The 24,323-nt window shown below is 48.1% G+C and overlaps 12 protein-coding genes across 12 annotated transcripts, besides 1 other annotated feature; 7 read left to right on the forward strand and 5 right to left on the reverse strand.

Moving 5' to 3' along the window:
• Positions 1–43: 43 nt before the first annotated feature.
• FPSE_10626 (uncharacterized protein) lies at positions 44–856 on the reverse strand (the record flags this gene model as incomplete). Its single annotated transcript, XM_009263743.1, has 1 exon — positions 44–856. The coding sequence occupies one exon, from the start codon at positions 854–856 to the stop codon at positions 44–46; it is 813 nt and encodes a 270-aa protein (XP_009262018.1).
• Positions 857–1,694: 838 nt separating this feature from the next.
• FPSE_10625 (uncharacterized protein) lies at positions 1,695–3,194 on the forward strand (the record flags this gene model as incomplete). The annotated part of the gene is made up of 1 exon (XM_009263742.1): positions 1,695–3,194. The coding sequence occupies one exon, from the start codon at positions 1,695–1,697 to the stop codon at positions 3,192–3,194; it is 1,500 nt and encodes a 499-aa protein (XP_009262017.1).
• A 1,799-nt stretch (positions 3,195–4,993) lies between these two features.
• On the forward strand, positions 4,994–6,334 carry FPSE_10624 (uncharacterized protein; the record flags this gene model as incomplete). The annotated part of the gene is made up of 2 exons (XM_009263741.1): positions 4,994–5,138; positions 5,193–6,334. 2 exons carry the CDS (start codon positions 4,994–4,996, stop codon positions 6,332–6,334), a joined length of 1,287 nt encoding a protein of 428 aa, XP_009262016.1.
• Positions 6,335–6,704: 370 nt separating this feature from the next.
• FPSE_10623 (uncharacterized protein) lies at positions 6,705–7,433 on the forward strand (the record flags this gene model as incomplete). Its single annotated transcript, XM_009263740.1, has 1 exon — positions 6,705–7,433. The coding sequence occupies one exon, from the start codon at positions 6,705–6,707 to the stop codon at positions 7,431–7,433; it is 729 nt and encodes a 242-aa protein (XP_009262015.1).
• A 513-nt stretch (positions 7,434–7,946) lies between these two features.
• On the forward strand, positions 7,947–9,029 carry FPSE_10622 (uncharacterized protein; the record flags this gene model as incomplete). Its single annotated transcript, XM_009263739.1, has 1 exon — positions 7,947–9,029. The coding sequence occupies one exon, from the start codon at positions 7,947–7,949 to the stop codon at positions 9,027–9,029; it is 1,083 nt and encodes a 360-aa protein (XP_009262014.1).
• An 80-nt stretch (positions 9,030–9,109) lies between these two features.
• Positions 9,110–10,841, reverse strand: FPSE_10621 (uncharacterized protein; the record flags this gene model as incomplete). The annotated part of the gene is made up of 5 exons (XM_009263738.1): positions 9,110–9,781; positions 9,827–9,901; positions 10,046–10,497; positions 10,595–10,678; positions 10,820–10,841. 5 exons carry the CDS (start codon positions 10,839–10,841, stop codon positions 9,110–9,112), a joined length of 1,305 nt encoding a protein of 434 aa, XP_009262013.1.
• A 798-nt stretch (positions 10,842–11,639) lies between these two features.
• On the reverse strand, positions 11,640–13,124 carry FPSE_10620 (uncharacterized protein; the record flags this gene model as incomplete). Its single annotated transcript, XM_009263737.1, has 1 exon — positions 11,640–13,124. The coding sequence occupies one exon, from the start codon at positions 13,122–13,124 to the stop codon at positions 11,640–11,642; it is 1,485 nt and encodes a 494-aa protein (XP_009262012.1).
• Positions 13,125–14,834: 1,710 nt separating this feature from the next.
• On the forward strand, positions 14,835–16,046 carry FPSE_10619 (uncharacterized protein; the record flags this gene model as incomplete). The annotated part of the gene is made up of 1 exon (XM_009263736.1): positions 14,835–16,046. One exon carries the CDS (start codon positions 14,835–14,837, stop codon positions 16,044–16,046), a length of 1,212 nt encoding a protein of 403 aa, XP_009262011.1.
• Positions 16,047–16,865: 819 nt separating this feature from the next.
• On the forward strand, positions 16,866–18,239 carry FPSE_10618 (uncharacterized protein; the record flags this gene model as incomplete). The annotated part of the gene is made up of 1 exon (XM_009263735.1): positions 16,866–18,239. The coding sequence occupies one exon, from the start codon at positions 16,866–16,868 to the stop codon at positions 18,237–18,239; it is 1,374 nt and encodes a 457-aa protein (XP_009262010.1).
• Positions 18,240–18,733: 494 nt separating this feature from the next.
• On the forward strand, positions 18,734–19,747 carry FPSE_10617 (uncharacterized protein; the record flags this gene model as incomplete). Its single annotated transcript, XM_009263734.1, has 1 exon — positions 18,734–19,747. The coding sequence occupies one exon, from the start codon at positions 18,734–18,736 to the stop codon at positions 19,745–19,747; it is 1,014 nt and encodes a 337-aa protein (XP_009262009.1).
• A 106-nt stretch (positions 19,748–19,853) lies between these two features.
• FPSE_10616 (uncharacterized protein) lies at positions 19,854–20,738 on the reverse strand (the record flags this gene model as incomplete). Its single annotated transcript, XM_009263733.1, has 1 exon — positions 19,854–20,738. The coding sequence occupies one exon, from the start codon at positions 20,736–20,738 to the stop codon at positions 19,854–19,856; it is 885 nt and encodes a 294-aa protein (XP_009262008.1).
• Positions 20,739–21,459: 721 nt separating this feature from the next.
• FPSE_10615 (uncharacterized protein) lies at positions 21,460–23,326 on the reverse strand (the record flags this gene model as incomplete). Its single annotated transcript, XM_009263732.1, has 6 exons — positions 21,460–21,682; positions 21,732–21,907; positions 21,959–22,457; positions 22,510–22,577; positions 22,624–23,007; positions 23,060–23,326. The coding sequence occupies 6 exons, from the start codon at positions 23,324–23,326 to the stop codon at positions 21,460–21,462; spliced, it is 1,617 nt and encodes a 538-aa protein (XP_009262007.1).
• An 898-nt stretch (positions 23,327–24,224) lies between these two features.
• Positions 24,225–24,320: a repeat region.
• Between the last annotated feature and the right edge of the window lie 3 nt (positions 24,321–24,323).

The raw sequence follows: 24,323 nt of genomic DNA on the forward strand, positions 1-24,323 counted from the left end.
TTATGACCGAGACTAGATGCCAGAATATTTCACCGAACCTGCTTTAGGTTAATGTACTGGAAAAGAAGTTGTCCTCTCTTGCCATGGAATTCATCTTGGCAAAGGCTTGCAGCTGCTTTCCCCAGTCATTTCGAATTCCGCCAAATACAAATGTCTCCGGCCCCGTCGCTTCCTCTGGCCTGTTCATGAAGACGAGGTGTCGACTGACCCGAAGAGTTAAATAGTTGTTATCAATGAATTGCAAAATAAGTGAGAATCTTCCATCGACACTGTCAAGCCTGTAATGCTGTAAACTCGACTGCTTTGGTGGATAGAATGGAGCGAGTTTGGTCTCAACATCAGGGTTCAGCCATAAGATGCCGTCGAGGGCAACGTAATTTGCTGGTCCTTGGGCGTGCTCTTCCGCATGCTGAAACCTCAAGTATTTCTTACGACTGCCCAAAGGGGTAGGATCGTACAAATGGTTGAAGTAGTCGATTGAGTAGAGTTCAAAGGTGGTGTCGAGAGAGCCCAGGACAGGCATGTTGCTTTTTGCGGACATGGACGACTCGAGGGTTTCATAAGCAATCTGGACCTCTCTCACTTTCTCCAACTCATCTTGCCGGTTTCTTTCCTTTTGTTTTCTAACAAAGTCTATTCGTCGCTGCAGTTCTTGCTTGCGCTGCTCTCGCATCTCTTTTAGTCGGTGAAAGGATGTAGCATCGGGACCATTGTAAGCGCTGTCGTCATCCTGGCCCGACTCATCGAGATCCGAGATATCTTCATCAAATGTCCATGGAAGAACCACTCCTCCACTCTTGAAGTGAGGCGCCAGGCGGTGATACCACGCGGGTAAAGAGTTATTGGAATTCGGCATATTTATTTTGTTTATTTTGATGTTGACAGACATGAATCAGAATGCGGGGATTCCACAAGTTGCAAAGTTTAAATATCTTGTTCATGGGCCAATCATTTGTCAATAGATGCATCTGATACAAGGTAATTGGGCTCGAGCCAGGCCATGGCAATACTAACAACAAGGGAGCATGAGTATCAAGGTGGGAGAAAAAGGATTGGTGAGAAATGCAAAAAAAAAAAAAAAGAGATTCCCCGAAACCTGGATCGAACAAGTGACCTTTCGATGACATGCTTACAATTACAGTCGAACGCTCTTCCAGCTGAGCTATTCGGGGAGAAGGTACTGGGGTTTGAGTTTGGTTCTTCAATTTGGGAACACAATACTCGATAGACACAGATGCATACTATTTATCACCATTTGCCTACTCTTTACACTTGATCCATCTCGAATGGCACAAAAACATCCTCGACTGACGTGATCCTTTTCTTAGTAGCCCAATATGAGCTCAACATCGAGCATCTTTGGTTCAGCTGGCAATAATAATTATTACAGGTTGTCACGTTAATTCAACCCTTTAGTCTCTTTTCGGTACACCGAGACTCGGCTTCAGAACTGAAGTCCAGTATAACTCCAGGTTAATTCCTCCAACTCACAACCCCAGCATCAAGAAAAAACTGCAATGATTACTCTCAAAGTGGCAACTCGGTGAATCTCTGCCGATCACGGCGCCGATAACTCCGACCGGCGCACCCCGCAGACTAGCAAAGCAATCGTTACTTATGGTAATTGACCATGCGATCAATTCATATTTTCTCATTCTTGATTCTTTTCTTCTCATTTTTATCCATTCACTGTAATGGCGACTCAGAGGAGTTCTGTCGCTAAAACGGCTGGCTGGCTATACCATGAGTCTGGCATTTCAGCCGTGTGGGCAACTGGTAAAGACGCATGGCTTATCATCCTCTCACGAACATGTCGCATGTTCGCCTTCAAAGCCGTTACACTTACCATAGCTCAATTTTTCTCCAAATTGGGGTTCTCCGATTTTCGCATTGGCCTGTTCATGAGCTTGACCCTTCTGGGTGATGTTTTCCTCGGCTTGATTGTCACTCTCATGGCCGATGGGCTTGGCCGACGAAGAGTTCTCATTGCAGGCGGAGCCTTGATGGCCTTTTCAGGCTTGGTCTTCTCCTACTTTGAGAACTTTTGGGTTCTTCTACTGGCTGCCATCGTCGGTGTCATCAGTGCCAGCGGTAGCGATTTCGGGCCTTTCAGAGCCATTGAAGAGTCCATGCTGTCTCACATCACAGACCCCAAGACTCGAGCCGATGTCTTGGCTTGGTATATTACCAGTTCCAGTCTAGGCGCGGCGACGGGGACAGCATTGGCAGGGCGATTTGTTGAGAAACTCGCGAACCGGGAGGGTTGGGATATTGTAGCAGCGTATCATGCTACCTTCTGGGTTTATGTATTGATGGGCGGGTTGAATGTCGTGTTCGCGCTGCTCGTGAGTAGCAAGACCGAGGCGGTCTATCATGAAGATGCTTCAGAAGCGTCAGATGAGCTAGCTGAAGGGCTTCTTCGAGAATCATCTGATGAGGACGAAGACACAAGCAGAAGGCCATCTATCGCATCAGACCCCCAAAAACCCACCAGTCGTTTTTCAGGCGTTTCCTCGGGTACCAGAAATGTCATGTACCGTTTGTGGTTCCTGCTCACTGTTGACTCTCTGGCCGATGGCATGGTCTCAGAATCTCTAACAACATACTTCTTGGATTCCAAGTTTTCTTTGTCCAAAGCTAGACTTGGAGACATCTTTTCCACGGCGCAGGTCTTGGCCACGATTTCAACAGTCTTTGCGGGCCCCTTGGCTCGCCACCTTGGCCTCGTCAACACCATGGTCTTCACTCACCTTCCATCTTCGATTTCTGTACTTTTCTTCCCCCTGCCGAGCGGAATTGTCATCACAGTCATACTCCTCTTCATCCGCATGGGCCTAAACAACATGGACCAAGCTCCGAGAGCAGCTTTCATTGCTGCTGTGGTGAAGCCTGAAGAGCGCACTGCCGTGATGGGTATCACGTCGACACTCAGAACGTTGGCCATGGCTACTGGCCCATCACTCACTGGAGGACTTGCTGAGAGCGGTAAATTTTGGATTGCCTTTGTTGTAGGCGGTGTGTTGCGAATTATGTATGACCTGGGACTGTGGTTCATGTTCATCAACATGAAACTGCATACTCATGAAATTCCGCAAGAGGAGCCGGCGCCTAGAGGGCAGTCAATCGATGAAGAAGATGTAGAGATGCTACCTCAATCTAGGGAGAGAAGGCGATCCGAAGATGATTCAGAATGACTCGTTGGAAAATCGTAGGTAGAATCTCTCCCATGTAAATGATACTAGGATGGGTTGAGGAGCAATGACTTCCATTTCGCGGATGCTGGGCCGGCATAGTTTAGGTTGCAATGAACGACTTCTAGACAAATTGGTTAGATTGGACGGTATATAGAAACACGAAATAGCAATTTGTTATGCATCATTCTTCTGGTCAGGTATTTGGAACCGGGATTCCAGGTTTCAACCCAAACTTTAACTCTATTCACCCATGCGAACGGGCGCAACGACGAGTTATAGTTCTTGATGATAACGTCCCGAATCACCGAGAGCTCCGTATTCGCTAATTGGTCGTCCTCTCAATACGTTCAATATCGTGCAAGAATTTGTCGCTCTCGTTGTAGTGATAATGTCGATGTTGTGAATGGCAAGTAGAAACTCATTCAATGGCCTAGCATCATCATACCCCAGCAATACAAAAGATCCCGGTTTAGGCATCGATATAATGTCCTGGTCGGTTTGTGACAATGCAGATAGGATGTTACCGTTCAGGTGAAGTTCAAGGCCATAGCGCCAGCATGAGCTGCGTACTTCATGGATCAGTCGGCACTCTCGCACCACAGTCTAGTCTGCATTGAATGCGTCGTGTAGACTGATCAATCTCATGTTGTAACCCTATAGCAAATAATCGATACCCTGCCAGCCTTAGCGTAACAAGGCTTCTATAGCGCTTGCTTGTAAGCGGCAGGTTAGCTGCATTGCTAAAGAGCAGATACCATACACGGTCACAGAATTACTATGCCATGTGGGATTTCGCACGTGAGAAGAATAGCGTGTGTAAAAATTGCAGGCTTTCCTCGACAAATCTAAGCTTCTTTTAATGCGTGGGCCTGTCTTTTGCGAGTTAGGCCTGCCGCCCACAACGGAAGCCGGTCGCGTGATGGCTTGCTGCTTTGGGCCTCAACCTCGTCTGAGCGGACAGACATCTCCTTACAGAGTAGTAAAGGCTCGCTAAGAAGAGACTCGTATGAGCATGTACGTAGGCAATGGAGCTTAGCTAATGTTGACGCTGTCAATTACGCGGCACTTGGGAGGAGATTAATGATCAGACCAAGGTTATTGGGCACTATTGCGACCTTAGAGTTGGCGCTACGAGGCCTTAGTCTCCCGGGATGACGACTCGTCGTGCTCGGGCCGTCTCAGGTCGAGCTCTCTTGTCCTCAGCTCTCCCACATCTCGGATCCGGAACCGAAATCGATCGGTAGGTCCTCCAATAGCTTCAAGAACAAAGATGGATCATGGCCGGAACCTAGCAAGGGCACGGATCGACCAATTCAATAGTTATCGGTCATTTGTCAGAAAAGGTCGCGGTTTATAAACCTCGCTAGCAGCGTCTCAGCGTCTCATCCAAGGTATAGAGAGTTCAGGCATCTACCGCATGTTCCGTATCCTGTTTTCTGGCAGCCTAATACCTCGCTAACGTTAGATTGATTGCTGTAGATTCGGAGGGAAAAAAAGAAGAACAAAGCGCCACAACGTAGTCGTCGGCTCTTCTTGACGACCACGTATACGATATTTGCTATCCATGTCGCAAATGCCCCTCTTTAACTTGTTCCCCTTACTTCAGGTCTAACTCATCTGGGGATCGTGAAGCATTTCTCTTATTCTAAAGTTCCGACAGATGACGCATTGATGCTTCTGTCGACAAAGTCTTAAATGATCGATCGGCCATGATGTCAAACAACAGAATACCCAGAAGGATCATCGCAACTATCCATCTTTGAACAATTGTTTCTGTGGACATCGCCAATTAAATCACAATGAGACGGCAGATCATCACAATAGCTTCTCTCGTAGCGTTCGTTCGCGGCGCTGATGTCGACAACTCTAAGCTTGACCCGCTACAGTTCAAGAAAGATGGCACTTTTCAGATTGCCATCTTTTCCGACATGCATTTCGGACAATGTGAGTCTCGCGATCATTAATTGCTGAAAACATGTAATTGACATTCTACAATAGATGAATCTACAACAGGTCCCGAGCAGGATCGCAACTCTGTCGAGGTATTCAACAAAGTGCTTGACTATGACACACCAGATCTGGTAGTCCTCAATGGCGACCTCATCAATGGCGACTCAACGTGGAAACACAACAGCACACACTATATCGACATGATTGTTGAACCCATGGTCAACCGCAGTCTCACTTGGGCATCCACTTATGGTAATCATGACCACAACTACAACATCAATGGTGATGATATTCTTGTACGCGAGCAGATGTGGCCCGGAGCACGCACTCAGAAAATGGTCAACGAGACGAAATCAGGCACCACCAACTATTATCTTCCCGTCTATCCCTCCAACTGCTCTGATACCTCGGACTGCAGCCCTCAGATGATTCTGTGGTTCTTCGATAGCCGTGGTGGAAACTACTATCAGGGCAGCTGGCAGGAGAACTGGGTTGATCAGAGCGTGGTAGACTGGTTCAACGAAACTAGCACCGAGCTGACCAGCAAGCACAACAAAACCATCCCTTCACTTGCCTTTGTCCACGTACCTCCGAATGCTACAGTCGCTCTCCAGACAGAGCTGGGTATTCGAAAGAACAATCAGCCTGGCATCAACGATGACCCTCCTGTCCCCCAACAGGGTTACGGATGGTGCGCCGATGGCACCCCCACTTACGACTGCCCATACGGCGGCCAAGATATTCCTTTCATGGAAGCGTTGGTCACTATTCCCGGAATTATCGGGTTGTTCTATGGCCACGACCACGGAAACACCTGGTGCTACCGTTGGGACACGAAACTCGATGGAATGGATATCGAAGGCAACGGCATCCATCTCTGCTACGGACAGCACTCCGGATATGGTGGATACGGCGATTGGATTCGTGGCGCAAGAGAGATTGTTGTGACAGAGGATATGTTGGAGAAGAACGAGGTGGAGACATATATCCGACTTGAATCAGGCGATGTTGTAGGCAAGGTGATGCTTAACTCGACCTATAACGAGGATCACTATCCTGCCACACCGAATACTATGACTTACATGTCGGAGGAAGAGGACAGTGGTGCGTTTAGCCTCTCAGGCAGCTCGGAGTCTGTTATGATGGCAGTGGGAGGATCACTGGTAGCGATGGCCTGGTTGATGGTTTGAGGAAGTTCTTTCTACGATTCATGATGATCTGAGATACCCATGCTCTAGCTTTATTTGCATTTATACCATTTTACTGATTTTATAGCATATTTGCATTACGCTCATCTTAGTTACTCGTTTTCTAAATCACAATTCCAAGATTCGAACCACATTTGAAGCATTTTCCTATGTGCACACGCCTTTCGATGACATGCGCTTTGTTTTACTAATAGACGCCGCCTAGGACAGCCAATCATAACAAAATCGAGTCGCCTGCCATATTACATCACTGCACAATTGGTAATCACACCACTCGACTGTCAGCATTTAAATACTCTGAACGCGCAAAACAACTTTCTGCGACTGACTTGTTTTCAATCTTCAGTTCCCAATGCCTGAGATGGCTTCAGACACAAGAATGATCAAGGCAGTCTTCTTTGACTTTATGGGCACTTGCCTTGACTGGCACAGCAGTGTTGTTAACGCATTGCCCTCCGCTATCCCCAAGACTAAGGCCTCAGAGCTAGCTCTCGAATGGCGAAGGAAATACTTTATCGCTAACAGCGAACGTCTCGCTCAACGACTTGAGCCCGAGGATATTGACGACACACTCATCCGTGTCTTGGAGAATATCCTTGGCGACATGCCAGACTACAAACCGCACTTCAGCCCAGAGATCAAGAAGCAGCTCATCGATGCCTGGCATGCTCAACCAGCTTGGCCTGAAGTTCGACAAGCAATTGAGTCCATCTGCAATGATCTTGGCCTCGAGGTATTTGTGCACGCCAACGGTACCACACGCCTGCAGCTCGACCTTACCCGCTTCGCTGGGCTGAACTTCAACATGCTCTTCTCGAGTCAGTTGCTGGGCACATACAAGCCCGACCCCGAGGCGTACAACAAGGCTTTGCGACTTGTCAAACTCCAACCCGAAGAAGTCGTTCTGGTTGCAGCGCACGCGTATGACTTGAGGGGGGCCCAGGCTGTAGGTATGAAGACAATTTATATTCACCGGTGGACGGATGATGTGGATGAGGACATGGAAAAGGTCAAAGGCGAGTTCGGAGCTTTCTTGGAAGGGATGGAGGAACTTCCTGCTACTATTAAGATATTTCAGTGACAAGAATGAGATGACTTCTGTGTAGGGAGTTGGATAGTGAAACATTTCCTTGGACTTCATACCACTTGAGCCACTCTTTTTGTGTGCAACCTTCATTGATCTCGTTGAGACCACCGTGCCTTCAAATCCGATTCAATCCAATTAAACTCAAGAATCAAACGGGCAAATAGCAAATGGTACAGTCGAGCAATTGGCTACTTTTGGGATGGTCAAGGCCGACGATCAATGCCACTGTTGTCGACGATCAGCTGTAAGACGGCGCAGCACTGCTCGCACAATCAACCTTTTGCGGTTTAGCGTCTGATTACAGTGCCACTGACCTGAATGGCCTCCATCTCGAGCAATGGTCCCGATTGGGGATAACCTCATGTCAGTTGCTGTAAGTGTTGACAGACAATTGTTCAGTGGGCATTCTTCTCCTTGAGATAAAAGGCCAACTGCCATCCTTTCCAAATGTAATGTTTTGTTCTTCATACCATTCGATACTCCCAAGACTTTGAGCCCAAACAAAACATGTATTCTGATCAGAAAGACTCTCAGCAGCAACCATCCGCTGTACCAGAACTGCAGTATAACGACAATTATTACCACCAGCAACTTCCCCCATCTTACCAGGAACACGATGCCATGTCACACATCTCGCAACAGACCACATCCTCGTCCCGGCCTATTGTCCTTCCCTCATCATCAATCGGAGGTGGTCTTGAAGCTACGCCCCCTTTCGTCAGGGCATATCCTCCTGTTCTTGACTCATATGGAATCTCTTCCTCCGAGTTTATGGCTATCGTCGACGCTGTCAATATTGCTCTCGCTGAGCCCGCACCTTTCAAAGCCATGCAAATTGCGGGCGATGGCTTAGGTTTTGCACCTGATCCCGTTTGTCAGGGAGTTTCCTTGGGCCTCGGCCTAGCTGCCGGCGCTGCCACAGCCGCGACAGCATACATTAGACCTAAGAAGGTCCTCGAACGGGTGAACCGTGATGTCTTTGCTCCAAAAGGCCTGAAGATGGAGATTGTGAAAGATGAGGAGGTCATGCGACGACTCAGGGTCACGTCCAAAAGCATTGAGCCATTACAAAGACTCCAAGAGATCAGTCATTGCGTCGAAACCTTGTCTTTCGATGTTGCACCTCCGGTCAAATCCAGCAACGTGATAGATCGCGTCAGCGCAAAGCAAGCCGCAATGAAACAGACCAAGAAAGAGGAGAAGAAACAGAAGAAGGCAGACAAGCGGCACCATAAGCGTGAAAAAGCAGCTGAGAAGTACAACTACCCGATCGAGTCAATTGAAGAGCGTTACAACTCAGATACGGAGAGTCGCATGGAGAATGAGGCTAAGATTTTAGGATTGGAAGATAAGATTCTGGAGATAAATGTAAAGGCGGATGCGAAACTGGAGGGTGCAAGTGACAAGAAGGTTCGCGAGATTGAGAAGAGGCGGAAGAAAGACCTCGAGGAAGTGGAAAAGGACCGAGCGAAGTTACTGGAGAAACATGAGAAGGCTTTAGCCAAGTCGCAGAAGAAGTCGGGGAAGAGAGAAGAGAAGGACGAGAAGAAGGTAGCAAAGCTCGAATGGCTCATGGTTCGAGCCCTGTGAGATCCTTTTCGTGGAGGTATTTTCTTTTTGCTTGCAACGGGTATTAGCTACTTCAAATTAGATTTCATAGGCATGGTGAGTCAAGAGCAATCTAGCCTAGACGGTCTCAGTTCTCGCCTTCGTCCAATCTCAAACCCATGTGTCCCAGCAATAACATTATTCATTACCTCTTCGGCCATCTTCTCCTCGGCGCTTCCGGCCGGCAAGTTCATACTTGCGATCTGGAGAGGAAATATGAACAGCAATGGCTCTGTCCTTGTAGACCCTTCGCCGAGACATAAAATTGCCAGTTGACATATCTCAATTGCGATAGCCGTTCTGATCGTTTGCTGATTCTCAAAGGCAACTGGTATCTCAGCTATCAGAGGGATTCTGAGACGCATGCAGAGGTCTGACATGCAGAGAATGATAGCCCTTTGTAGCGCAAGTAGTGCTATGTCTTTGACGGTGTGTTGGATGTCAGCACTATTTGGTACCGAACCCGACAGAGGACGGGGATGGTGGTAAAGAAGTCCCCAGTCCTCAAGATCTGAGAGGGTCGTCTCAACACGCTGACGCAAACTGTCCACAAATTCGTCATCATCTACACCATTTCCTACGAGATCCATATCGTAAAGTTGGCCTGGAACACGGGCGAATATTTCGTGGATAGTATCGCTGGAAGTCTTTGGCACATCTGCTGGCCACGGGATGGTTTGCCAATCTTCCAGTTCAAGGTAGCAATGACAACGCTTTATCAATGCGCATACAATCTTGTCAAGTTAGTTATAGTTCTCTCGGGCAATGATGAAACCTACAATCTCGAAGCGACACTGTCGTAGAAGTTCTCTGTCGAGAGGTGTTTGATGCCTCCACGGGCCTCTTAGCTTTACCTGGATACCATGGTCAGTGAGAACAAGCGCGCAAACTACAACTGGGATCTATACCAACTGAGAGATTCCCTCATAATGTCTTAACCAACCATTCTTTTCCGTAAAAGCAACAGTCTCAAACATGCACAGGCAAAGCACGCTCACCAACGTGTCCCACTCTAGAACGGCCGTTGAACTCGACAAATCTGTGTGCACTTTCTTCAAAGCCTTCACGTACTCTCTCGTTCCCAAGTCACACATGCGTTTGTCAGAATTAGTTTTGCCAAAGTACACCGCTGCCAGTGCCCGTATAGAAAGAGAACGTGTTGAAGTGGAAGAGGGTAGTGATTCGAGGTTGGTCATTAATGGTAGGACTCCGTCGATTTTGGAGAGGAGATGAGCGTGAATCAAGTCATTCTCGTTGATGAGTGGACGGAACGGTCGAGAAACGTGTTGCTGCGTGTGGGCTAGCTGCAATTGAAGCTCCTTGGGTTTCGCCTCAGGCTTGTCTGTAGTAGCAAATCGTTTTGTCTCATCAACGAATTCTTCATATGTGACATATCCCTCGCAGTTCAAACCGGCCTTTTCGCATCTTTGACAATGTGGCTTGCCATTATCTAGCAGACGTTAGTCAGAACATGCCCCGAAATGGCAGGTGGCTATTATAAGTACCGCATTTGACGCGTCTTCGCTTGCAGGTTCTACAAGCTTTACTTCTCCCTCCGCGGTTAACCATGCTTGCGAGTCTGAATTTCGTAAAAGCACCCTCTTTACGGGGCGTGAGGTTGTGATGCGGAGCTGAAAGATGAATATGGCATGTCAGATTGTGATGGCATTAGGCTACGCCAAGCAGTTCCTGACATTGCGCCACACTTGAGTCGTCATCATCCTTATCCTCAATACGAGAAAGGTCTATGCAAGAGTGTTAGCAGCACCAACCACTATAGCTTTCTCTAGACATTTTTTGGCAAGTTTTTGAGAAGGAATATGCCCTCCATCACGACCCTCCATATCTAAGCGATGCTTACTATGGAGACGTGCCGCGAAGGATTCGAGCCCCTACTCCGGTACCTCTCAGTGGGGGGTATAATGAAGGGAACAATAGGGATGCCAGACCGTGTAAGAATTAGCGATATACTAGAGATAGAAACAGTATTTGCAATAATTAGCATAAGGTCTTGAACAGTGTCAGGTTCTTGATTCAAATATCAGCAGACAGCTTATCTTTTATCTCTTATCTCCAATCTCTTATCCTTATCTCTTATCGATTAGCCCTATCTATCATGAGTAAGCGGCCGCTCTGATTTGATCCCCCGTAAATTTGTACGCTTCCACCAATCAAGTCCTGCTGCCAAGACGTAAATCCCTGCTAGTGATAAGGTCTCTTGCGCCGGTGCGACGTTTAGAAGGACCCTCGGAATTGACCCTCTCCACAAGTGAAGAGCTCAGAGCTTCATACTCCTCCCTGCCAAGAATCATCTGGAAATTAATTCTTACCTGGGAGTGAAGCAAGGGTCCCTTCCATCGTTTCACAGCCACCTCAGGGGTTACAATGTTAATTGCAGTTGAAATCAGTCAATTCTCTAGATGGCCTCTCTCTGTCTAGCATGCCCCCGAACTCCATATCCCAAGGTACCTGATTAAGTATACACTTGATCTCTTCTTTGTATATCTATGTAAATAATGCTATGCCTATATATGTAATACACCCTGCAAATTAATATGCGACTCTATTACCGATTACATTGTTCGTGTCTCGTCATGATGAATGCTGTTTGATGCTGTCCCTGTACCCCGATGTTGCGCCCTGGCAGAAATAGTGATCAATTACCAGCTCCTCGGCCTTGATGTCCAGCCAACCCGGCGCCGAGTCGCCGATGCCGAAGCTCAGCAAAATCTCGTCATCGAGGTAGCCATGGCTACGTTGCGTTGGCTGGTCTCCGTGGTACACCATGCTTCCCGTCCAGATGTACTTGCTGTTGGTCTCGCCGTGATACGTGAGCTTCTTGCTGATGCTCATCATATTGAAGGGCGCAACTGGCGAGTAGACGACGATTCGGTGGTCGTACCACGTATTTGTGTATTGAGGAGGGTCGTAGCGCATCTGCACCATGCCCATAATGACCGTGTTATTTGCCGCAGGCTCGCACGCCCCGCGATTGCAAAGGGTCAGGCTCAGCATTGGCGTCGATTGGTGGACTCGCTTTTCGGTGAGCATAACGTCGTTCATACAGGTCTTGCTGTCTGAATGCCACGTCTTGCCCTCGTGATCGGGGGGGAAGGGCTCGTCAACGGCGGACTCGGCTTCGGCTTCCATGTTCTGGACAGGTTCATCGGTCGAGTTGAAGCGGTACAGCTGGCTAGGCTCAACCATAAACATCATCTCGTCATCGTCATCGCTAAAAGGGTTGTAGACAGGAGCCCAATTCTTCTCGCGTTGGTATCGGGCATCTGATTCTTCGCCCTCGGGGGGCTGGCGTCGGAGAAGGACAGGTTTGTCGAATGCAATGGCCGGTAGTTTTTTTGCGTGCTTGCCCATTTGCTTGACGAGCTCGGGAACAGCAGCACGGGCATCTACAATGTACATACCCTCGCAAAGGTTCTCGTCGTTGACCTGGTGGGTGAAGATAAGCATGGGAGTGCCGTTCTTCCTCCAGAAGAGCTTCATATCCTCGGGGCCAATGTATTTATCCATATCGGGCTGGTTCTTGCAGTGATGCTCGGGGCCTTGGGCTTCTGTAAAGTCCTCAACAAGCATCTTATGCCAATCGTTATCCGCAGTGAGCTCGGGCCGGCCGAATGCATCCCAGGTGAGGCTAACAAAGGTGGCGACTTGCTGGGCGCGTCTGTACTTTTTGCCCTTGATATCTTGGTCGACGTGGGGAGCGCGGGCAATGACGAGGAAGTCGTGCTTGCTACCCTTTGGCAACTCGAGAAGGGTCGGGTTCATAATCTTCTGACCAGTCTTCTTGACGTTGATGGTGTTGTAGAAGCCCAAGTTATTGCGTCGGCTGGTAAGGAGACGGTAATCGTTGGTTCGCGAGAGTAGGGGGTCGAAGCCGGTGTTTTTGGGGCCGAAGAGCGTATCGCTCATGGTGAAGATGACGATCATGCCGACCATCATGGCGGTGATCATTGCATAGAGAATGATGCGCCTCGGGTGAGGATGGGGGATTTTGACTTGAGATAAGCGCACGCTTAGGTTGCGCATGCCGTTGGGCAGACGCATGTTGGAGATGCGCATCTTGACGTCGACAGACCGCTTCAGCGGCGGGGCAAAAGATGCGACGTCGTGGTTGAGGTAGAGGAGGGTCGGGAACCTCACATGGAGGGAAAGGAAGAGGGCGTGTCTCTGTTTTGCTGGGCCACGATCTGGCTACTAAGCTACCTGGTCGAAGGTATTGAGGTAGTGATACTGAGGCAGGCTGGCAGTGACAGTGACAGAGACAGAGAGCGAAAAAGGCGGAGAACTAGAAAAGAAAACAAGACAAGACGAACGGTAAAAGAGCGGATATGAAGAAAACGAAGAATTGAAAGGAAGGAAGCGTTACAGCAGAGTTGGATCCGAATGCCCCTAATCACGATCCATACATTAACTTTTTTTTAAGGGGATGGGGGGGCTCAGGTTCGCCAAATTGTTCTAGCCCGGGTCTCAGTCCCAGGTCCCTGTTCAAATTGGCTACGGAGCACCTTCCATGGTTGGTCAATGCTCTTTTTTTGCTGGTGAGCTGCGCCACATCTGCCAAAACCCCCCCCACCAAAGACCTCCATAACTACAGCCGGCAGTCAGAGACTCAGGGCTGCCATTTTTAAATTTAGGTGCATTGATTTAGCGAGCTACTAACCTAGGGAACAAACCATGAACTGATCTGCCTGAGGGATGGTCTCAGTGGAAAGATCAGTAACTTCAACTTCAACTCTGGTAAATCTATGAGCCCTACGTGGGGCTATAGTAAACATGTCAGGTTCAATATTCCTGATTTCCTCCCAAGCGTACACACACTACTTGGCAGGTAAAGTCTAGACTGATTCTGCCAAGTTCTGTAAAAAGGCCAGGCGTGGCACAGCAGGGACAGAAGGTGGAGATCGTGCATCAAGTCCCTCTCTACAACTTGACAGTGACCAACTTTCTCTCTTCCATTCTAGAGTCGCAACGCCAAGTCTGCTTCAATTAGTGGAGAAAAGATTGTCAAGATGAAAATTGGCGATTTGCCAAGCGAACTCTATCCACCAAATCAGCCCTACAATGAACTTTATTCACTGGTGTTTCAATTGATGACACTGTCTTTATCCACCCAGCACAGAGATGGGTTGCTTGAACGCGTCGGAGGGGGGTTAGTGACATCCCCAACAGAACCTTCCTCGAGCACCCCCGACAACCATAACATCACGTATAAACTATAAACTAAACATGACGCGTAAGCCCCCAAGCCTCAATGATTGATCCTGCAGGATGTCGTCTCGTCTCAATGTTGTGCCGAAGCTGACTTTGTGATTTCGACGACAAATAACTACCCTACACTGATGAGATGACGACATGCAATAAAACCACAACAGATACATTAGTAGCAATCATCAGAGCTACATCTACAACCACTGTAAAATAACACGCGGACGTCTTTTCTCATGGGTTAAATGCAACTGGGATCCTTTGGCTGTACAAAGTAATGAATATAAACAACCCAACTACCCATTCCCACACACTCAGCTGAGAACATGTTCCAGTTGAAGACCAATAATGACAAAAACTTAAATTCTTAGCTAATCTCGCCATGTCAAGTTAATTTTGATTGGTGCTGTCGGCGTATGAGGCTGGGCATCTCGTTGGAGTCATTGTCATCAGATCATCCTCTTCTCCGCACCAATGCTGACTTGACCGCGCGACTTCAGCTTTCATCTCATATTGAGCTCAACCTTGACAAGATAAATACCGTCACGTTTCAGCATATCCATCATGTGCGAAGGCATCTTCGGCCTCGAGTTCTGGTATATTTCCGCACCATTGCGTTGCGAGGGAGTCGAATTAAAATGCCCGGGCGTGGACATGGGCGGTTTACAGGGCTTTGGCGTAGACGGTTCAAAAGGCTTCTGTGTCCGCAACATGTCGTTCGGCGCCTTTAACCTACTACACAGACCGCCGGCAGGATTACTTGACCAAGCGCTGATGAAACGAAATCGTCTTGCTCCACTGTCTCCAATAGAGAAACTACCGCTAGAGTTGATGAGCAGCATCTATCTACACCTTCACCCAACCGACTGCATCGCCCTCGGGCTTTGCTCTCAAACCCTTTGGATCCAAGCCATGGCTTTTATTCGTCACTCTCGCCGTTCATCAACGTGGGTAGATACACCGGTATTCATCGCCAGTGGTAAACAACTGCTTGCTCTTCGAGAGGCCAGTCACAACAATGAATCTGAACTTCAAGAACCTCAAGATGGAACCCAGGACGTGGTTCGCATGTTGACGAAGTCACAGAACCCTCACCTGTTTAATGTGCTAAAGCAGGCGAGGAGTCAGAACCAGTTACGCGACTATGCTTCCTTGAATTCCTCGGGTATGAACCCCCCTTACCTCCAAGAGCTTGTCCGGCTATCACCAACGAGTGGTATTTCGAAAGGGTTTCATCGGCTTATGGAGTCGTGCCTGTTTCCCGAAGAATTTGGTAGTCAAGGCCAGTGGTGCCTTCGTGATTTTACCACCAACGAATATATCCGAATGGAACCTGTCCGGGATCCTAGCATCTCTGAGCATCCTACTATCTCGCTGGCTCGAAACCCGTGGATGACTCTGGATATTTTACTTATATGGCTTATTACATGGGAAGCAGGACGGAACAGACCACCGGAAAACATCCCCAGAGAGATCTTAAGAGACCAGATCACCAAGATAATGACCAACCGTGGTGCCATCATTACCGCATCCGATGTTACTCAGATCCGTTCGTATTTCACAGATATGTCTTCTGGACGATGGGCAGGACATTCTTTAGATGTTGTGCAACTGGTGCACAGCAAGATGGAAAGCGGCTGGACAGATATCACGGGCGAGATTCAGGATGCCTCCCAACGATGGTTTGTTGCAATATTCTATGATGCAGTTAGGTTGGGACAGACCAAATACATCGAGTACTGGAGGCGGTTTGCAATAGGCCAGATGAACAAGTAGCCAGGATATCATGAGTCGTTGTATGTAGTTCATTCTTCTAAACATATACATTCCCACAACCTTCATTTTGACTTACATAGAGCGAGACAAGCTGTATTGGCATCTTGACTGAGAATACAATCTTTATTGCCTGTTCTTGCGAAATAGGTTGGTACAATCCTTGCAGTACCGCACAACATGCAGCCCGGATGTTTTGTTTGTTGATGATGACGCTAGGCCTCAATCTATATTCAATTGATGGCCCAGTTTTTAAGCCCAAGACTGTGAAACAAAACAGTGACACAAGCAGTGGATCTGGAAAGGCTTGAATTGATCGAAAATCGACTTCAAAGTTGGTCTAATGCATGGAAAAAGAGATTAAGTATGATGTAGAGGTGGCAGCGTCCCATTATGCGTTGGTCCCAATTGTGAAACATATGACTCGACAACAGCTATTCGTCCAAGAACGAAGCTTAATACTGTGATATACGCGTCGTCTTGAATCGCGATGAGGTTGTATTTCTTGATTTTTGAGCCGCCAAGTCAAAACGCTCGGATAATGCGGCCTCGGCTGACGGCGTTGCCAATGTCTTTGTTATGGAGCCTCAAATCTCCGCACCCAATCAGAGGATTACACAGAGACAAGCTGCAAGGAACAGGAACAAGGCACTCGTGGATCTTATTTATGCTTGTGACGTCAAGGACACGGCAATCGACATGATCTCATATTAGGTAGGCAAAAGAAAACAAACTAGACTAGAATATAATAGATCGGCTCCGTAGTCAATTGAGTTTACTTTGAGATCCTCAGAGCATCTGGACTTCTACTGACTATTCACAATGCCTCGTCAAAATAACCCTCTGAGCAAGGCTCTTGTGAGCCTGTTGCCTCTTGCAGCCAAAGCTTCAGCTGCTTCTCTCAACTCCGAGTACACCTTCAATCCTCTCCATCACCTCACAGGAATCGCACCTTACTTCGAGTCCCAAGATCCTCCTGCTTCTCCCGATGCGCCTCAGGGCTGCACAGCTGAGCGCGCCGCTTACTTGGTGCGACATGCTGCCATCTACGCCAACGATTTCGACTACGAGGAGTACATTGAGCCTTTTGTCGAGAAGCTTGAGAACAAGACCGGCATGGATTGGTCCAAGATCCCTTACCTGAACTTCCTTGCCGACTGGGAGGCGCCCATCTCCGATGCCGAAGTGTCTCTCTTGACTAACCTTGGCCGTCTCGAGGCTACCAAGTTGGGAGTTGATCTCGAGTTCCGATACCCCGAGTTCAAGCAGCCCAAGAAGATCTGGACTTCCACTGCCGAGCGAACTGTCAAGTCTGCCCAGTCCTTTGTTCGCGGTCTTCAAGCCGACGACACATCTATCAAGGTCGAGCAAATCTACGAGTCCGAGGAGTCCGGCGCCGACAGCTTGACACCCTACAAGGCCTGCCCTGCTTACTCTGGATCCACCGGCAGCGAGGAGTCTTCCAAGTACCAGGAGAAGTATGCCAAACCCATTATTGAGCGCTTCAACGCTCTGGCATCCGACTTCAACTTCACCATCAACGATATTTACGGCATGCAGCAGCTCTGTGGCTACGAGACTGTCGTCCGTGGAAAGTCACCTTTCTGTAACCTGGAGCTCTTCACCTCCGATGACTGGCTAGGCTGGGAGTACGCCGAGGACGTCCGATACCACTACAACGCTGGCTACGGTAACGAGGTCTCTGGATACGTTGGCATGCCCTGGCTCAACTCCACCGCCGATCTGCTCATGAACAAAGACTCTGACGAGGACCTCTATGTCAGCTTCACCCACCGCGAGCTACCCCCCATGGTTCTCGTCGCGATGGGTCTCTTCAACAACTCCGAGCCCGGTGGTAGCGAGTCCCAAATCAACGACACCATGCCTCTCACCAAGATCAACTACCGCCGTGCCTGGAAGAGCTCACACATCCTACCTTTCCTGAGCAACATTGCCATCGAGCGACTGAACTGCACAGGCAGCTATGGCTACGAAGACGGAGAGTACTACCGCGTTCTTGTCAACAGCGCTCCCCAGCCCCTACCTGCTTGTGAGGATGGTCCCGGAACTAGCTGTACCCGAGACAGCTTTGAGGAATACGTCCAGGCTCGCGTCGACAAGTTCACTGGCTTCACTGACAAGTGTGGCGTGGACTACGACAACTCTACCGACATTCTGTCTATTTACCACGAATAATGATGTTCCAGATTAAATAAGCTTCACATAATGAATATTTAATACAGTTTTGTACAAAATAACACTTTTAAAATTTGAACCTGGCAGTCGTCATGGTCATGTGTGGAAGGCGTTCGGCGTTATCAGTAGTATCTCTCCTCAGTGATAGATTAAGGTTACGCAGATATAATCACATGAGACAACAACTCAGCAATCATGTTGCGATTGACTCAAGGTTTAGTTTTCAATCACTGTGGCTCTGCCCAAAACCAATGATAAGACCAGAATTATACGGAAATGTGCGCTGGAAGATTCTTTGCCTGATAAGGTCTGCAATTCTATTTCACAAACTATAATTACCTACTTTTTTTAGAATACAAAATACAAAAGGACACCATATATTTATAATTAACATCACTCCTCGTCAATCTTTCTCACCTTTCATCCCAATCCTCGTCCATCATACTCAGCTTACTTCCCGCTACAGCCATCTACACCCTACAAACACCGTAGCTATGAGTATAGAAGCTGGCTGGCGCGACCTGTTTTTAGGAATAGAGAACCCCCCAGCCCAGACTTTTACCCTGTTTTCCCAACTCCCGACTGAGATCCGTTTGCTCATTTGGAACGCTGCTCTCCCTCCACGACAACAGGACGTCCACACCGCATACAACATCTGGCAATCGGACTGGACAAATAAGAGGAACTACAGGCTCCTCCAGGTACCAGGAGCCCCGATTGGGCTGCTGAGGACTTGCTATGAGTCTCGGGAAGTTGCGTTGGCGGCAGGCTCATACCTGAAACTCAGCTATACACTGTGGTTCCTTATACCATGGCCACATGACGAATTAATATGGGTCAGCAAGGACGTTAAGACTCTGATGATGCCCATCAATATCGATGCCTTCTCAAGGATTACTCACTATCCGAAAAGCATAAAGTCTGTTGCTAAGTTATTGGCCACGAAGTCCTGGTTATATACCACATCGAGGATCTTAGAATCAACGAAACGTCAACACAACATCAGAACCATCCTGAATGGTATCATGTGGATACCGTTTCGCTATAGTGTGGGAAACAACTCGGAAACTCATCCCTGCGTGGGTTCAGAGACGGCAGTAGTGCCACTCGACGATCCAAAGATGATGGAATATTTGACCTCGGCATTTGAGAGCCATGCAGTCATGACGTTGCGAGAACGGCTACCTCGAGCATGCTACCGGAAGAGCGCCAGGAACTTCTTCGCCTTTGCCAAGTATAGGAAGAGATACTTGGACAACAAGCAGCGATTCCGTCTACCTGAGGGCATCATACTGAAGGGTGCTATCGTATTCGGAAGACCGCACTCGTTCGACTGTCGGCAATTGGAGCAGTTCTTGCGAGTTATGGACACGTTTGTGTGTCGTAGCGAGGACGAAGAAGACGTGGAAGAGTGGGATGCCGGGATGCACCATGGAGCGAATGGAATAGTGTTTCAGCACTGGGATTCCACTTATAGACGGATGATTAGGGATCTTATCGAAGAATAGACGACATTCACAAGAGGTGGAGGCCCAAACGTATGCAATAGAGATAAGCATTATTCAAATGGTTAATAGACTAAAAATACTCCCCTGGACGTCTGGTTTCGAACTATCACTTGGTCTTGGAATTTGTCTTCTGCTCTTCCAATTTGCGCTCCAGAATATCAACTCCTCCTATTTTCTTGGTTAAGCTATCAAAAGTACCCATTGGGAAGAGGGTGGCATATCGTGCTGCCCCTGCTGAGCCGCCTCTGGAGACCAGATAGGGTACTTTGCGTTGAGTGAGATCAGCAGCAACCTGTTTTGCCCACGTCGTAACATCTGGCTTGACGATCCCTGGCATGTTCCCAGCCATTGTTGATTCAATTTCCTCCTTGGCGATGCTGTAAATAGAGTCCTTTGGGAGCTTGGCCTCGGGCGCGTTGGCAAAGAATGTTGAGTTGACGGCACCACTCAACAGGTTGATAACTCGAATACCAAAAGGGCCAAGTTCGAGTCTCAAACTCTCAGTCAAGCTGACTGCTGCTGCCTTGGATGCTGCGTAAGCGCCTTGGAATGGGGTCCCGACGCAGAGTAGTCCTGAAGCAGATGTGTTGTTGATAAGCATGGCGCCATGCGAAGATTCAACCAACAGCGGTAGGAAGATCTTGGTTACTCGAATGATGGAAAAGACGTTGAGTTCGAAAACCTCATGGATCTTGTCTAGATCGACGTCGAGAATGGGCATGCTGTATCCAGTACCGGCGTTGTTGACTAGAGCATCCAGTGAACCTCCAGTGAGTTTCTTGACCTCATCTGTGGCCTTTGAAATGGACTCAGTAGAGTTGACGTCCATTTGTATGCATTCGATGCCGGCGTCTTGTAGGGCCTTTAACTTTGAAAGATCTCGGCCTGATCCGAAGACTCGCCATCCTTGTGGCTTCAAAGCCAGTGCCAACGCAGAACCAAGGCTGCCATCCGAGCAGCCAGTGATCAGAATTGTCCTTGGCTGAGACATGCTTGACGAAGGTATTGTGTGGATAAATGAAGAGGATAAATAACGGGGGATTTGAACCAATGCAATTTGCGTTTAGAACAATCTCATAGGCGAAGTGGAAACAGAAGAGGTCAAACAAAACTGGTGTCTTTCAGACAACAATATATATAGCAAATCTGGAGACTTATGTAGTTCAGTACCCTGGTCGGCCAGCCCACTTGTTTCTTTTTTACGGGGCTGATGATTGCCTCGGGGAACCGCCTAGCTACCGTCTTATGTGAGAATTACCCAAATAGGCCAAAGGTCCCTGTCGAGCAGAGCACCATACAAGGCATATCGCTTGGATAATTGATAACAGTGCATGTGTTAGGGCTGACTCTATTACCATTTCCACTAAATTGACCAAGGTCTGCATGCTGCCAGAGAAGGGTATATGCAAGATGAGTTATTTATTGAGCCAATAGATATGGATACCTATCTGATAATAGTGGTTACTAATCAGCTGCCAGGCTGTGAATAAGTATCACCTCGACAATAAGTAGTCAGAGGGTTACATTAGGTTGGCACAGCCCCGATCAATTTGGTGGAAATGCATGGTAGTCTCACAGATCCTTCGAATGACTTCATCTTCATAGCGCAATTGACTATTCTTTCTACTCCCAAGATTGTTAATTGGTTACAGAGTTGTGAAGCTATTAAACAAAATTGATAGATGGGGGCTATGAAGACTATTCTAATGCAATTACTCCCTTCCCATTGCGTGCTCGATTTCTCTAAGTGCAGAAAGAACCTTCTCATCATATTGTCTTCGCCCAACAATCTGCAAACTGATGGGCATACCGGCAAATTTTTCAGGGTCATACTGGTCATATACAAACCTATCATCATCGTTCTTGGGTACGTAGTTGACATCCTTGGGGTCTTTGGATGGATCAACTGTTGTCACTGGGAAAACTGCTGCTGGGCTGCGGTAAAGTTAGTGAGTGACTTGAGTATACAAAGCAATAGACTTACTAGTCCAGAAGGTTCCAGTGAGCGGTATACCCCCAGTAGCGTGACTGTTCATGAGGAGATGCTGCTCCGAAATAAGGTGGGCACAGAATGACATCGACCTCTCTGCCGTCTTCTTTGCCTGTGTAGGACCAGGCGCGAGCGTACGCAGCACGGTAGTCTTCTCGCTTGGTGCAAAGCTGAATCAAGTGTCAGAGGCTGGTCAGAAAAACTCGCAATATTACACTTACCTGCCACAACTCGTGCATATTCATGTTCTTCACGCTTGGCTGTTCAATGATGAACTTGGTCAAGGGCAGAACAGGTTCTCCAGCTGCTTCGAGAAGATCCAGGGCTTCCTTTCCACCGTCGGGCCAGTACAATGCTGAGAGTATTTCCCAGCCCTTGGCGTGGTCCAAAGGCTCACAGTCCCAGTCTACGACTTGATGACCAGCTTTACGACAAGCCTCTGCGACCTCTTTCAAAGCTCTAGTCATTGGCGGATGGGGCTGTACGACGCCGTCCCACCACTGAATGGCAATTTTTAGAGGTCGGTCGAATTTGTATGGCGTCCACTCCTTGGCGGTAAGAGAAGGATCGAGGAGCCATGGCTTGGATGCCAGTGCTACCTTCATGAACAGCTCGAGAGACTCGCGGTCGACAGTCATCGGACCAGCTGTAGAAGACACAGTCTCTTTTCCAGCCATGATTGATCGTGCACCCATGATCGAGATTCTCTTGAGAGTCGGTCTGTTGTTGTATTAGTATATCTCGACAACAGATAAAGCTCGGAGGAGCTCACTTGAAACCATAGATACCATTATGGGCTGCTGGACAACGAATACTGCCACCGATATCACCGCCAACGCCCTATTCATGTCAGCAAGAATGAATGCTTGATAGGACAGCCACTTACCACAATACTTCCTCGGAACCCAACGAGGGCTCCTTCGCCTCCACTGCTGCCGCCAGCCGTCAAATCGCGGTTGAATGGGTTTACAGTTCGTCCATATATGGTGCTGGTGGTTTCAAGATGCATGATCGTCTGAGGCTGTGTTGTTCGTGCGTAAAAGACACATCCTTCGTTGTACAGATCGTCGTAAAGCAGGTTGGATCCATGAGCCTTGTTGATCCATGCTACAAACGACGCATGGGTTGACACATTCTCTCCGACCATTCCGTGATGTTCCTTGGCCGAGATTGGTAAGCCAAAGAGCATACCTTTGGGCTCAGGTAGTGAATCGAGATATTTCGCGCGCTCAATAGCTTCATCCCACATCAGAGTGACCAAGCAATTGGTCTACCATGATCATCGTCAGTGCCATGTCTCATCGTTGGGAGAGATCACTCACCGCAACTTGAGCTAGCGCAGCTCTCCTCAAGAACGCACGAGTCACTTCTTCAACCTTGATTTCCCTCTTGCGAAGAATGTCTAGAAGTTGAACCGCAGTGTACTTCTCCGTGATCTCTATCTCACGTGCAGTCAAGACTGCTTTGGGGAGGTCTTGAGAGTTGAGAGGAAGCTCATCGGGGATACCTTGAAGCTTGGGCTCAACCTTGGCAAGGCCGTTATCGCGTTGTTGCAGTGCTGCTGCTACTGTTTCTTTGTAGCTTGCCATCTTGTCTAGGTTGGTCTATGATCTAGTGAAGAGTTAGTTCTGCGAGTCCAATATTGGAAAGCCGAGCTCTGTAGTTCGTGCTTACAATGGAATTTATGTGAAAGTGTCTAGGTAAAGTACAGACAAGGTTTTTATTAAGAAGCGTTTCAAAGACCTGATAAGAGTCTCCAATAATCATCATGTCATGCGGGGTTACGGGTGCAGATCGTCCGCGGCTTATCTTTGTTGAAGCCGAGCCGATGGTATCCAACCACTAGACCCCGCAATCCAACGCCCTTTACTGTGTCATGTCAGCGATACGGTGAACCGGTAGCCAAGACTCGTGACAATAACTGCAGGCGGGTAATACATATGTAAGATTGAACTGACTGGCAGTGATAGTTCCAAGACGACAGCTTTCAATAAGACCGATAGATCAAAATAGCCTATATCGTGCGTGGGTAACCATCGAATTACAACCGACTATTCTTCAGAGCAGGACATTCACAAGGTCTTTGTTGTTCACAAGATGACATGATGTATACCACTTCCTTCTATTTGACGTTAGTCGTCCTTCAAACTTGGAGGCGCGCTGTGGGCCCTAGGACCCGATATTTAGCGTCCCCATTCGCTTGCTCAGGTAATAATCAGTATCGAAATTGGGGGTACTCAAACAACATCACATGGTACAAATGAAGCCGCTAATAACCCCCCCGTGACATCTTCAAGACTAACAACCAAGGTATGTGTTGAACAGCGAACGATATACCTACCCAATAGTCAATCAACCCTTCAACTCAGTACGGTAAGGTAAGCATTGCTATACTCTGAAGGCTAACATCGATTTGCCTAATGAGGCAGGAAGTTGTCGCTGATTCAAATAATAGTCTATATATGATACAATACGTCTTCAATCTCATACATACGACCATACCTACCAGAAAATACGGGATCCCGTCCGCTCTCCCATAGTCAAGCTGGTAAGGGGCGGATTAGTAGTTGGGTCGGTGACGACCAG

Source organism: Fusarium pseudograminearum, chromosome 2 (assembly GCF_000303195.2).
Source record: "Fusarium pseudograminearum CS3096 chromosome 2, whole genome shotgun sequence".
Lineage (NCBI taxonomy): Eukaryota > Fungi > Ascomycota > Sordariomycetes > Hypocreales > Nectriaceae > Fusarium > Fusarium pseudograminearum.